The 12,406-nt window shown below is 34.8% G+C and overlaps 1 protein-coding gene across 4 annotated transcripts in view; it reads right to left on the bottom strand.

Moving 5' to 3' along the window:
• Positions 1-12,406, bottom strand: part of LOC101900828 (AMP deaminase 2) — a 55,829-nt gene that overhangs the window by 18,642 nt on the left and 24,781 nt on the right. For 3 of the 4 annotated variants that reach the window (XM_005178920.4, XM_005178917.4, XM_005178919.4), the window contains one exon: positions 6,785-6,974. In XM_005178920.4, the coding sequence (XP_005178977.1) occupies positions 6,785-6,974 (190 nt within the window). Of the gene's footprint in view, positions 1-6,784; positions 6,975-7,053; positions 7,210-12,406 lie in introns of those variants that run through there. The other variant, XM_011292372.3, reaches the window with a different exon arrangement.

Here is a 12,406-nt window from a genome sequence, read left to right on the forward strand (position 1 = left end):
CTGTTTTGCGTTCATGATGACACCAGACGTTATTGGTTATTTATTATTTTGGCCGTATTAAAAATGATTGCAGTTCGCTTGGATTCGATACGAAAATAAATGTCAGTTCGAAATAAATGAGACGCGTGTGTGATCTGTTTTTGTTTGCATTTTGTTTTATTTTTTTTTTTTTTTCAGATTTGTTTAGCAAAATTAAAATTTTTTTAGAACTTTTGAAAACTTGCAAAAACCTTATCTCAACTTTCAAGCCAACCCATTTTGTAGTTCTGGAAACGCTATTTTTGTATTTGCGGTTTCTCAGCACCACTTCTTTTTACCCAAATGCATCAATTTCCCCTCTCAGAATCCGGTCCTCTCTGAGTTAACTGCATTTCACCACATATGGTGGTGGTTATCAGACATATGGCTAGAGAAGGTATATATAATTTGATACAGACAAAACGTGCCTCATTGAAATAACGGTTTTAGAACCTAGGTCTCTTTGGACCAAGTTATCCAATTTGGTGCAAACTTGGTACATCGTATTATTATTACCAAACTTAGATCGTGTTCGGAGATGGGCAATATCGATCCCCTTATTATGGTACCTTCCCTACAAAGTGTAAAAATTTTCAAAGAAAATAATTTTCTGCACAGGAAGAGAAAGGATAATCCAATTTTGTTCCAACTTTGCAAATCCCAATATATGCATCAGTGCTAGGTCAGATTCCACTTCAACAAGTACCTTCTCTACAAAAGGTCAACATTTTGAATATGTCTGATTATCTGAAAATTACACATATCCCAATATTTTTATTAACCGAAAGTCTGGTGTAAAGATGGAATATATCGGTACACTCCTTTTGGTACCTCCCCTACAAAGGGTCAACATTTTGAATATCAAAGAAGCTCATAAAACACGATATTAATATCCGATTCCATTCAGACTTGACATATCTCAATATTTTGATCAACACAAGATCTGTTATTAAGATGGTAGAAATCGGACCATTTATTTCTGGTACCTCCCCCATAGGGTCTAGGTTTTGAATAACCAAAACGATTATAAAATCCTAAATAAGCATCCGATCTTCTTCATATTTCACACACTACATTATTTTTACTAACACAATACCTGCTATGAAGATGGAATAAATCAGTCCATTCCTTCCGGTACCTCCCCCACAAGGGGTCAAAATTTTGAATATTCATGAAGCTCATAAAACACGAAATTAACATCCGATTCCATGCAGAGTTGGCGCATCCCAATACTTCTATCAATACAAGATCTGTTATAAGAATGGTAGAAATCGGACCTTTCATTTTGGTACCTCCCCCACATAGGGTTTAGGTTTTGAATAACCAATACGATCATAAAATCTGAAATAAGCATCCGGTTCTCTTCAAATTACACATATCACAATATTTTTATTAACCGAAGGTCGAGTGTGTAGATGGAATATATTGGCACACTCCAAGGGGTCAAAATTTAGAGTATCCATGAAGTTCATAAAACGCGAAATTAACATCCGATTCCATTAAGACTTGACACATCTCAATATTTCCATCAACACAAGATCTGTTAAAAAGATGGTAGAGATCGGCCAATTCCTTCTGGTACCTCTCCCAAAAAGGGTTACAATTTTGAATAACCAAAACGATAATAATCTGAAATAAGCATTAGGATCTCTTCAAATTGCACACGTGACAATATTTTTATTAATCCAAGGTCTGATGTGAAGATGGAATATATCGGTACACTCCTTTTGGTACCTCCCCCACAAAGGGACGCGAAATTAATATCCGATTCCATTCAATCTTGGTAAATCTCAATATTTTCATTAACACAAGATCTGTTATAAAGATGGTACAGATCGAACCATTTATTCTGGTACCTCCCCCAGAAAGGATCAAAGTTTTGAAAAACCAGAACGATCATAAAATCCGAAATAAGCATCAAGAAAGCGAAATAAGTATCCAACTCTCTTCGAATTTCATACATTTTTGCTGACACAAGATCTGTTGTGAAGTCAGTGAACCCCTTCTGGTACCACATCCACAATGGGTCAAATTTTTCAATACCTTTATCTGTCATAACTTGCGGGAAAAAGTCAGCGATTCTTAGCAACTTGCTATATTTAAATATTTCTCTCAACCAGAAACCGGAGAAGAATATGGAATTTATGAATTAGCATAAAATTGAATATAAATGTTCGATTTTCTTGTAATTAGGACATGCCAACATTTTTACCTGTATTATATAAGGTATGAAAATGGAACACTTCGGTCGACTATATCTGGTACCTCACGAATATTTTAACATTTTCTAAATATCACATATCTCATATAAAGAGAAGGAAGTAGTCGCTATATAATTCAAATCTGGCACGTCGTAATATTTATATCATATTTATTTAGGTCCGATGCGAAATGGGCAATATTGGCCCATTCCTTCGGAAACTACTCTATAGAGGGTCAACTACATGAATAGTCGTAACAGAAGTCCAAAAATATTTTAATAATCTCACTTCGGCTGAGAATATACATCTATCGGCAAATCGGAATGATACTTTTTAACCTGTTTTTTTTTCTGCTTTTAATTCCATATTTCTCAGGACGAACAGATGGTCCGACGGACATGGCTGAACCGACATAGAATTTTACTCTAAAATTGAATATATTTACATCAAAAGGTGTCGAACAGTTTTACCAACGAAATGACAAATTTAATATAGCCTCCATTCTATGGTGAGGCATTAAACATTTTTATACCCTCCACCTTGGAAAGGTAACATCCCTAAATATTCGTCGTAGACCCCATAAAGTATATATATTCAGAATCAGCATAAAATTTTAAGTCGATTTAACGATGTCCGTCGGTCTGCCTGTCTGTCTGTCAATTGAAATCACAACCACGTTAGAGCTCAAAATTTAGCAGAACAATTTGTATTGTGTCTAGGATGGTTGTTATTGAAAATGAGATGTATCGGTCCACGTTTTGGTATAGACCCCATTTAACGGTACTTCCCGATATTCTGTATCTTGATGATGGTACTTGTAGGTCATATATGTAACAGTACCTCCCAATATTCTGTATATTGATGATTTTTGATACATTTTTCACGGATTTATCTAAAAATTGGTATTTGTTGGTCATAATGGGTTCTAGCTCCGGTGGCGAAACATTGCATGTATAGGTCCACGTTTTGTTATAGCTCCCATATAACGGTACATCCCGATATTCGGTATTTTGATGGTTATTGTCACATCTTTGACGGATTTGTCTAAAAATTGGTATTTGTTGGTCATAATGGGTTCTAGCTCCGGTGGCGAAACATTGTATGTATAGGTCCACGTTTTGTTATAGCCCCCATATAACGATACCTCCCAATATTCGGTATTTTTATGTTTTTTCCCCACATTTCTTCGCGGATTTGTCTAAAACTTGGTATTTGTGGGTCCTAATAGGTTTTTGCTCCGTTGGCGAAACATTGTATGTATAGGCCCACGTTTTAATATAGCCCCCATATAACGATACCTCCCAATATTCGGTATTTTTATTTTTTCCCACTTTTCTTCGCGGATTTGTCTAAAAATTGGTATTTGTGGGTCCTAATAGGTTCTAGCTCCGTTGGCGAAACATTGTATGTATAGGCCCACATTTTTGTATAGCCCCATATAGCCGTACCTCCTGATATTCGGTATTTTGATAATTTTTGCCACATTTTCCCACGAATATGTCTTAAATTGGTATTTATGGGTCATAATGGGTTCTAATGTTTCCTTAACCCTAAGATGGAGGGTATTAAAAGTTCGATTCGGCCGAAATTAATGTTTTTTTTAATTTTTTATAAAACATTTTGAACGAATGTATGCCGGTATATTTCCCAATGTTTTCATTTCCTCATTGAGTAGGGTCTCATATGATTGGTTCGTCCGAAATTTAGGTATCTTTTTTTACATTTGTCAAATTTGATTTTTTTAAACTTTTGTATCTTTTTACTATTTTTACAGAATTATTAAAAAAATTTATGTTGAACAATATGTGACAAAATTTATGATTGATTTGAATTTTTTTCTTTTTGGTTTTAATCCCATATTTTCGAAAGGCAATAATATGTACACACACTTTTGTTCTTCACTGTAAATCACAATTTATCACTATTCCACGGCTTTCTTTATGTAACATCTATTATAATTTGATTTACAACGACTACGGAATAGGCGGTCACATATTAGCGTTATTGTAGCCGTAGAAACACTTAAAAACATTTCAAAATTCTCAAGAAAAGGAAAACCGGTCGCTAATGTATTATTGCTTATATCACGCACAGTTTACGCATAATTACATTAGATACTTTTCTCCGAGTTATACACAAAATTAATTTTTATAAAAAAATTGAAATAATAAATATTTCAAAAACATGCCAAGATATCCGACCCAATCAATATTTTTTTTTTCTTTCTTTAATTTACTTTCTCCGATTAATTTTTATTTATTACCACTTGAGCATAAATTCAAAATATATGAGCGAAATCAACTAATTGACTGCGTTAATTTTTACCAGAGAAAGAACAATTGTAACTAAAACTGGCAAAAATGAAAATGTATTGACAAGCCCGCCTGCAGGCCGAATATGGTACTGAGTGCGAAGACAACTAATTGTATTAGAAAGGTGTTTGGCGCAAAAAAAAAAATGAAATGAAATAAAAAAACGCTGAAACAATTGACACTTTACATCGCTGCTTGCGCTGGTGGTATTGGGAGGCCTAAACTGTTCTCTTTTGGCTTTGGCATGTTTGGCCATTTTCCCCAAACGCACACCGGAGGTCTCAAAGCGGACAGCTGCCGCTGCCTCTGCAATGGTTAAAAACCAGCAAGACCATGTGCAATAGGTAAAATGGATGAATGGGGATTTTAACCAAAACACGGAATATTTTAATTCATGTGAACGACGGACGGACCGCCATCACGAAGAACCTTTGCTGCCGCCGCCATTCATAAAAATATCGCTGTCACAAAATGACAACAATGATATTTATTTTTCCTCTTGCCATACATTTTGTTAATCTTCGCAATGAAGGAAATCGCCAATTTGACGAAAGGTTAAAGAAATGTCGAAACCATGGCAGGACGCGTAACGATTATGGCATAGAAATGGATATAAATACAAACTTAGAAAAAGGTTTAGGCCTTTATTAAAAACAAGATATAAAACCAATGGGTTGTTGATGAACAGAAGGGAACAGAAATAAGCAGTAAAGTAAGGTTAAAAGTCGGATCGGGCCGACTATATGATACTATACGATATGCGTGTTTGTTTGACTTGTTTCAAAGGTTGTGAGAGATAAAACTTTTGAAAATTGTGATTCTTTGTGGGGAAGGTACCAGAAGGGGTAATCCGATATCTATCATATTCATATCATAACTTGTGTTAGTATAAATATTTGATAGTGGGAAGTTTAGATGGAATGAGATGCTTAGTTCACATTTTATGAGAGATATAATTATTTAACATTTTGACCCCTTTGATGCCTTTTTGAGGGATGTGCCCAAAGGACTGGACCGAAACATCCCACCTTCACACCAGATTTTTCGCCAGTAGAAATATTGAGATGTGCGAAATTTAAAGAGAATTGGATACTTATTTTTAATGAGGGATATGATTATTCAAACTTTTGACACCTTGTGTGGGAGATAACAGAAGAAGTGGTCCGATATATTACATCTCATACCATATTTTAGGATGGTAAAAAAATTCAGATGCGCGAAACTTGAAGACAATTGAACTCTTATTTTACCCTTTATGGGGGACTCTTTATGGGGGAGGTATTTGATGGAGTGGGTCCATTTTCCCACCTGACATAACCCCAATACATATATTCGAATTTGCAAAGTTTGAACTAAATTGGATGATCCTTTCTTGTTCTATGAGGTATATTATTTTCTATGAAACTTGTAACCTTTTATGAGCGAGGTACGAGAAGGGTTGGACCACTATTATCAATTTCCGAACTCGATCTAAGTTTGATAATTATATTACGATGTATACTCCCTTCGAGAGTTATCGTGCATACCAATCAGCCAGCCAGACGGACGAACGACTCCAAATGTCCTGCAACAGATTTGGCCCAAAGAGAGTCTAAAAAAGGATTAGGACCTATCTTTTAATTTTTAATAATTCATCAAAAATTATATTTTTAACTATTTTAATAATAGGATCTTTAATTGCAATTTTAGCAAATTCTTGAATAGGAGCCTGAATAGGCACGTTTGGATAGTATCGATATCAAATGATATATATCCTCTGTATCCATATGACTGAGGGTATAAAAAAACATTGGCTGTCTAAATAATACTGATCATGTCCTGGTGACAAATCAATAGTTCAATTTTTAATATTAGTTACAATGTCTCCATATGCCGCTTAAGAGGTACTGACCATGTCACTAGAGACTTCTGAGTACAAAAGTCGAGAAGAAAAATCATTACTTATCCACACTTGGTAAGTAGTACTGGTGATAAAGTCAATAGTAAATCAGCACTTATTTAAATCATCATTATTTAAATCAATACGTATTTCCTACAGGGTTGCAATTTAAACTTTCAAAACTCCGATAAATGTGTCTTCTATTTTTAGCTCTATTTTCAAAATCGACCTGGTTTTCCGGTATTTTTTCTTTTTTGTTGCTTTGTGTCAACATGTTTTTTCTTTCTTTTTGAGAACTTCTAACCCTTGTGATTTTTTTAAATTCTTTTAAAATTCTTCGGTCTGGAGTTTTTCTTTAACATTCCTCTACTTACCGGACATTAAGTTGTCTCTGTATTTGTAGTTTCTTTTCAATCTGCTCAATGGGAAATTGTGGAACTTCGTATGGTGCGGAAATCTCATTTGGCAAGACATCATCGACAGTGGCCTCATCGAGGGCGCCGGGTGTTTTTGGTGGTTGTAGCTGGCCCGCAGCAACAGCACCGGCCAAAGGTGAATCACTTCCTGAAAAAATAAACCAAAAAATAATAACGATTAATATCTAGCCCATCGAAAAAAATTACAATTTCTTTCTGGAAAATACTTTTCGCTTCTTCGTATGAGTGGAAACTTTGATAGAGCTTTTCAAAAGTCGGAGTATTCTCCATTAAATCGGAGCTATTAAAATTCATTGTTAAAAATATATTTTTTTTGCTTCCTAAATGTTTTCACTGCCAGCTTCTAGCGAGGACTACCGATGAGATGCTTCTACTACTGCCGCTGCTGCTGCCGCTCTATGAAGATGTTTATGACTTTGTGATGAAAAATATTGTTGTTGTTATTATTGTTGATTCTTTTTTTTTTCGTTGGTGATAGCAATTGCCGGCTGATGAAACATATCTACGTACGTACAAATATACACATAGTGCAGTTTGATTTGTAAACATGTATGCGGGTATGTGTGCGTGTGTATGTTTTGTAATCAAATTATGGTCTATGGCAATCAAAATAAAATAAAATTAATCGCTCTGGCCCACTCTCGCACCAACAACAAAAAATAAATAAATAAAAGACAAGCAAATTACATTCACGTTCACATTCGCAAATCATGATCACAAAAAAATGTTCTGCTACGGATCAGCAAAAATTGGGTTATTATCATCAGAATATCGGTGTGAGAATCTGAGTGTATGGGTCTGGGTCTGTGTGTGTGAGTCGATTTGTTTGTTTGCTTGGGTCAATTAATTTTGTCTGACATGAGAATGGCAAAACCTGGTGTTGATGCCTGTTTTTTTCTAAAAAGGGCGATAAGTCCCAGGGTGGTAAATATTTTGAGGCAGGCGAGCGAGATAAGGTTGGGAGGTAAATATATTTAACGAATTTATTGGTGTTGTTGCTAATGTAAACGCAACTTTGTCACTATCTGTAAATATTATGAGAGCGTATAATAAATCTATTAAAGAATTGATTAGCATTAAATGATATGGAACCATTGGAAAAGGCTTATTAAGATATGGTTCATGTAACTACACAGTAAAGGTTTGGTAGGCACATGTGCCACTTTTAGCCCGACTGGTAATGACAACTGCATACAATTTGAATTACCAGAAAGGTAAATAATAATTAGTAGAGGGTATAAAAAAATCAGAAACCACAAAAAATTTGTCGATCCACATCAAGTTGTGAGTTCATGGTGTGCCTAACTACACGTCCGAAGATCGCAAGTTCAAGCCCAACATTAGGCAAACCAAAATATTGACCAAAAGCTCAAAGGTGGCGAAATTAAACACAAATGCAATTCTAGTATTTAAACAAGTTAAAAGGTATCAGTCGGTTTTGCCAACAAATGTATAGCCTCAGCCTTGCCTTATGATTGTTCAACCTATTGACCCTTTATGGTGGTGGTTCTGAAGGAGTGTGCCAATTTTCATCACAATTTATAAGATAAGTCATAATTTTTGTAAAATTTTGAAACATACCTGAGGTTCCACATTATATAGCGGACCAAAGTACTTCATATTGATAAAAATGATGGTAAGTGCAAAATTTAAAAAAAAATAAACATTTATTTCCAATTTTATTCCAATAATCAAAATATTGAACTTTTGTGGGGAAGGTAGCACAAGGAGTGAGTCGATAAATTCCATATTCACATCAGATCTCTGGGTGAGAAAAATATTAGAAGGCACCAAGTTTAAAAAAAAACTTTGACTTTTTTCGCAAACTATGAGAGATATAAGTATTGAAAATTGTGGTACTTTGTGGGGGAGGTACGAGAAGAATCGGATGGATATGTCACGTTTATGAACGTTTTGTTATTCAAAATGTTGACTCCATTGTGGGGGAAGGTACCAGAAAGATGGGATCGATATCTACGATCTTCACGACAGATCACGTGTTAGTAAAAATATTGGGATGTGAGAATTTATAAAAAATTCTGATGCTCATTTCACATTTTATTAGCGATTATTAAAAATTTTGACCCGTAGTGGGGGAGGTACCAGAATGAGTGGGCCCATATATCCATCTTCTGCCACCAGATCTTGTGTTAGTAAAAATATTGCGATGTCTGAAATTTATAGACAATCTGACGCTTATTTTATATTTTATGAGAGATAATTACTGTGGACCGTTGTGGGGGAGGTGCCGCAAGGAATGAACCGATATATTCCATCTTCACACCAAATTTTTTCTTTATAAACATATTAAGTTGTGTGAAATATAAAAAGAATCGAGTGCTTATTTCGCATTTCATGAGAGAAATAGTTATTCAAAATGTTGAACCCTTGTGTGAGAGGTACCAGAATTAGTGGTTCGATATTTTTCATCTTCATACTAGATCTTGTGTTGGTAAAAAAACTAGGAATTTATAAGAGTTATAATTATTCCAAATATAGACCCTTTGTGTGGGATGTCCTTGATGGGTCGGGCCTATGTTGCCCATTTTCGCACTGACAAAAAAATTGGGATTTACAAAGTTTGGACAAAATTGAATGATCCTTTCTCTTTCGATGAGGTAAATTATTTTTTGTTAAAATATTGATCTTTCGTAAGGGAGGTACCAGAACGAACTCGATCTAGGTTAATAAAATTATTACGATGTACCAAGTTTGGATCAAATCGGATACTCCCTTCGAGAGTTATCATGCGCAACAGCCAGCCAGACAGACGGACGGAGGGACAAACCTAGATCGACTCCAAATGTCCTGAAACGGGTCTAAAACCGTTATTTCAATGAGGAACCTTTTGGCCATATCAAATGGTATATTCTGTCTGTGGCCATATGGCTGAGGGTATAAAAATTGGTCAGCACCACTATGTCTAAATCAATATCAAATTTCAGGTTTCGAGATCTATCTATTCACTCAACAAATTTATTACCATTTAGCACTCTTCGAACAATCATAGTACGCATTCCCACATCCACCTCCTTCTCTCAAAACAATATACCAAAAGTGGCCTCCATATCCAATTTCAGAATTCCAACTCTACCCTAAAACCGAAGTCCATATTTACTACCATACTGTTCGTAGAGATATACTACGAATATCCGAAACTACCTACTACATACACCAACAGTGACCTCGATACCAAAATTTAGAATTTTTGGCTGTAAGATTTTACCCAATACTCAATTTAGTAACCCTTAATACTTTTCATAGAAATACAGGTCGCATTTGCAAAACCACCTCCATATCTTAACCACAGATACCAACAATGGCATCAATATCAAAATTTCAGGATTACGACTGTATTTCTTCACCAAATGACAAATTTAATACTATTTAGTACTTTTAGTACAATTATAGTACAAATTTCGGAAATTATCTACATACCTCAATCCCAGATACCAATAGAGACCTTAATTTCAAATTTGAGGACTCCAGCCTAACCCCTCCACCCAATACCAAATTTAGTATCATTTAGTAATTTTCGTACAAATATAGTACATATTTTCAAAACACTGCCAAATCTCAATTCCAGATAATAAAACAGACTTGAATTTCAAATTGGAGGATTCCAGAAGGACCTATTCACCCAATTTAGTACTATTTAGTACTTTTCCTACAACTATAGTACACATTTCCGGAACCACCTTCATATCTCAATCCCAGATACCTCAATTTCAAATTTGAGGATTCCAGCCTGACCCCTTCACCCAATACCAAATTTGGTAACAATGAGTACTTTTCGTACCAACATAGGACATATTTACAAAACACTGCCAAATCTCAATTCCAGATAATAAAACAGACTTGAATTTCAAATTGGAGGATTCCAGAAGGACCCCTTCACCCAATTTAGTAATATTTAGTACTTTTCCTGCAACTATTGTACACATTTCCGAAACCACCTCCATATCTCAATTCCAGGTACTAATAGGGACCTTAATTTAAACTTTGAAGATTCCAGTCGGATCCCTTTACCCAATACCAAATTTAGTACCATTTAGTACTTTTCGTAGAAATAAAGGGCATATTTCCAAAACACATATTTCTGAAACACAGATACCCATAGTAATCGAAATATTAAATTTCAGAATTTTATCTCTGTCCCTTCACCCAATACCAAATATAGTACCATTTAGTACTTTTCATACAATTATGGTACACCTTTCCGAAATCATCTCCATATGTCAGGCAACACATGAACAGCGACCCTAATACCAAATTTACGATTTCAAACACTATCTGTTCATCCAATACCAAATTGTACTAAATATAGTATATTTTAGTACTTTTCGTGCACTTGTAGAACACATATCCAAAACCAACTCTTCTTTACAAACCTATCCCTAATAGCGACGTCAATACAAAATTTAAAAATCCCTGCTTCATCCATTCTCCCTAAACCAAACTGTTCCAAATTTAGTACCATTTAGCCACCTTCAGAATTTTTCGTAACCTTAAAGTTCGCATTTCTAAAAACCCTTGGTACATCTATCCCTGGACTCTCTCAATGTCTCTCATGACCCCCATAGATTATCCCCTCGATCAATTTCGTCAGAGTATAAAGAAATTTTTTTCACCATAATATTCGGCAATATATCATTGTCAGATAATTATTTGCCCGGCATTCTGGCGCTGTTTGTAGGATAACGACAAACAATAGAATGCCAAAAAAATATTATAAATTGGTATATAAATACATATATGTCTGTCTGTTTGTATATTTTAACATCATAATCAACCCCATTATGTTGGATAAAACATCAACCAACCTCTCTGTAGTTTTTGTTTTTATTTTTTTTTTTTTCTTTTGTTCGGATTACAACATTTTTGTTTTCAAACAAAGCGTGAACAAGCTAGCTAACTCAAATACAAAACAAAACGAACAATGCGAAAGCAAACTAAATTACAAAGCAAAGAAGTGTTTGGCCGCAATGGTGTCTAAAAATCAAAATAATTTTCCCTAGCGTCCTTGACCATATGAAAAGGTTAGTTGAAATGCGTTTTGGTAGGCATTGGTAACAAAAGGGGGAGGGGGAGGATTGAAAGTCTGCAATACAGTATTATTGTTATTGTTTCATTTTTAACAATACCAATACACGCATGGGGAAAGTGAAACGCAAAGGAAAGCATTGGAAAATTATGAAGAAATATTTTAGAATTTTTTTCAATAATCGTGGATTTTTTTAAAAATATTTTCAAGGACCCTGAGGCCAATAAACGTGGATTTTTAAAGAATATTTTTCAAGGACCAAAAGACCAATAATCTCGGATTTTTTTTAAAAGGACTACATGGTCAATAAACGTGGATTTTTTAGAGTCAATGGTCAATATTTGTGAATTTATATTTTTTTAAATCAACTCTTATTCGATATCTTGATTTTCGTAATATATGGTCGAACTTCCATTTGTTTTTAATTTTAGGCCCAAACCAGAATTATTTACCCCACCCTCCCATTCATGACTTGGTGATGATGTCTAGTATCTCTGATATTTCTAATCTCTTGG

The sequence above is a fragment of the Musca domestica genome, unplaced genomic scaffold, assembly GCF_030504385.1.
Source record: "Musca domestica strain aabys unplaced genomic scaffold, Musca_domestica.polishedcontigs.V.1.1 2, whole genome shotgun sequence".
Classification (NCBI taxonomy): domain Eukaryota; kingdom Metazoa; phylum Arthropoda; class Insecta; order Diptera; family Muscidae; genus Musca; species Musca domestica.